The sequence below is a fragment of the Trichechus manatus genome, unplaced genomic scaffold (genome assembly GCF_000243295.1).
Source record: "Trichechus manatus latirostris isolate Lorelei unplaced genomic scaffold, TriManLat1.0 scaffold00069, whole genome shotgun sequence".
In the NCBI taxonomy this organism is placed as follows: domain Eukaryota; kingdom Metazoa; phylum Chordata; class Mammalia; order Sirenia; family Trichechidae; genus Trichechus; species Trichechus manatus.
In genome coordinates this window covers 5,139,186-5,140,602 of record NW_004444005.1, presented here as the reverse complement: position 1 = coordinate 5,140,602, position 1,417 = coordinate 5,139,186, and the positions used below count along the sequence as shown (strand labels likewise).

General features: G+C 57.5%; 1 protein-coding gene across 1 annotated transcript in view; it reads left to right on the top strand.

Annotated features, from left to right (window-relative positions):
- Nucleotides 1–1,417, top strand: part of SCUBE1 (signal peptide, CUB domain and EGF like domain containing 1) — a 153,491-nt gene that overhangs the window by 128,208 nt on the left and 23,866 nt on the right. Inside the window, exon 7 of the mRNA XM_004379994.1 lies at nucleotides 1,290–1,412. Coding sequence (XP_004380051.1) covers nucleotides 1,290–1,412 — 123 coding nt within the window. The remainder of the gene's footprint in view (nucleotides 1–1,289; nucleotides 1,413–1,417) is intronic.

Genomic DNA, 1,417 nt, shown 5'->3' with positions numbered 1-1,417 from the left:
CTCCAGGCTGGGAGCTGCTGCTTGAGCTCAGAACGCTGCCCGGCTCACGGGGGGGAGGGCACACAGCTGGGTGTTTGTGACCATGGGGACCTTGTGTGCCTGTGTGTGTGCATGTGGCTCTGTGACGGCACGTGTGTGACTGTGACTGCACATGTGACAATGTGTGATGGCATGTGACTTGGCATGGCTGTGGGACTGTGTGTGACAATGTGACACTGTGTGACTGTGTGTACGTGACTGCGTGACTGTGTGTGACTGTGACAATGTATGTGACTGTGTGCCTGTGTGGCTGTGACTGCATGTGGCTGTGTGTGACTATGTGCGTGACACGGTGTGACTGCATGTGGCCGTGTGACTGCATGTATGTGACTGTGTGTGACCATGTATGTGAATGTGCATGACTCTGTGACACTGTAGCAGCGTGGCTGTGTGATTTTATGTGTGACTGTGCATGTGGCTGTGTGTGTGGCTGTGTGACTATGTGACTGTGTATGGCTGTGTGCGGCTCTGTGTGTGTGTGGCTGTGTGACTGTGGCTGTGTGTGTGACTGTGTAACTGTGTGGCTGTGTGACTGTATGGCTGTGTGCGGCTCTGTGTGTGTGTGTGTGGCTGTGTGACTGTGGCTGTGTGTGTGTGTGACTGTGTGTGACTGTGTGACTGCATGCGACTGTGTGGCTGTGTGACCATGTGTGTCACTGTGTGTGGCTGTGTGACTGTGTGACTGCATGGCTTTGTGACTGTGTGTGACTGTGCATGTGACTGCGTGGCTGTGTGTGCATGTGACTGTGTGTGGCTGTGTGACCATCTGTGTGACTGACTGTGTGTGTGAGGCTATGTGACTGTGTGACTGTGCATGGCTATGTGACTGTGTAACTGTGACTGCGTGGCTGTATGACTGTGTATGTGACTGTGCATGCAACTGCGTGGCTGTGTGGCTGTGCAGCTGTGTGACCGTGTGTGTGACTGCGCGGCTGTGTGGCTGTGCGGCTGTGTGACCGTGTGTGTGACTGCGCGGCTGTGTGGCTGCGTGGCTGTGTGACCGCGTGTGCGACTGCGTGGCTGTGTGGCTGCGTGGCTGTGTGACCGTGCGTGTGGCTGTGCGGCTGTGTGACTGTGCGTGACTCTGTGTACGTGACCAGGCATAACTCTGTGTGGCTGGTGTCTGACCAGATGACAATGTCAGGCTGGGGTGGCGTCAGGGAGAGTTCCACCCTGCTGTCCTGGAGGGTCCCCTGTCCTGCCAGCCCCAGCCCACTCCCCTCTGCCCTCATGCCCACCTGTGCTTGCAGACGTGGACGAGTGCAGCATGAACAGCGGGAGCTGCGACCAGGGCTGCGTCAACACCAAGGGCAGCTACGAGTGCGTCTGCCCCCCAGGGAGGCGGCTGCACTGGAACCGCAAGGACTGTGTGGGTGAG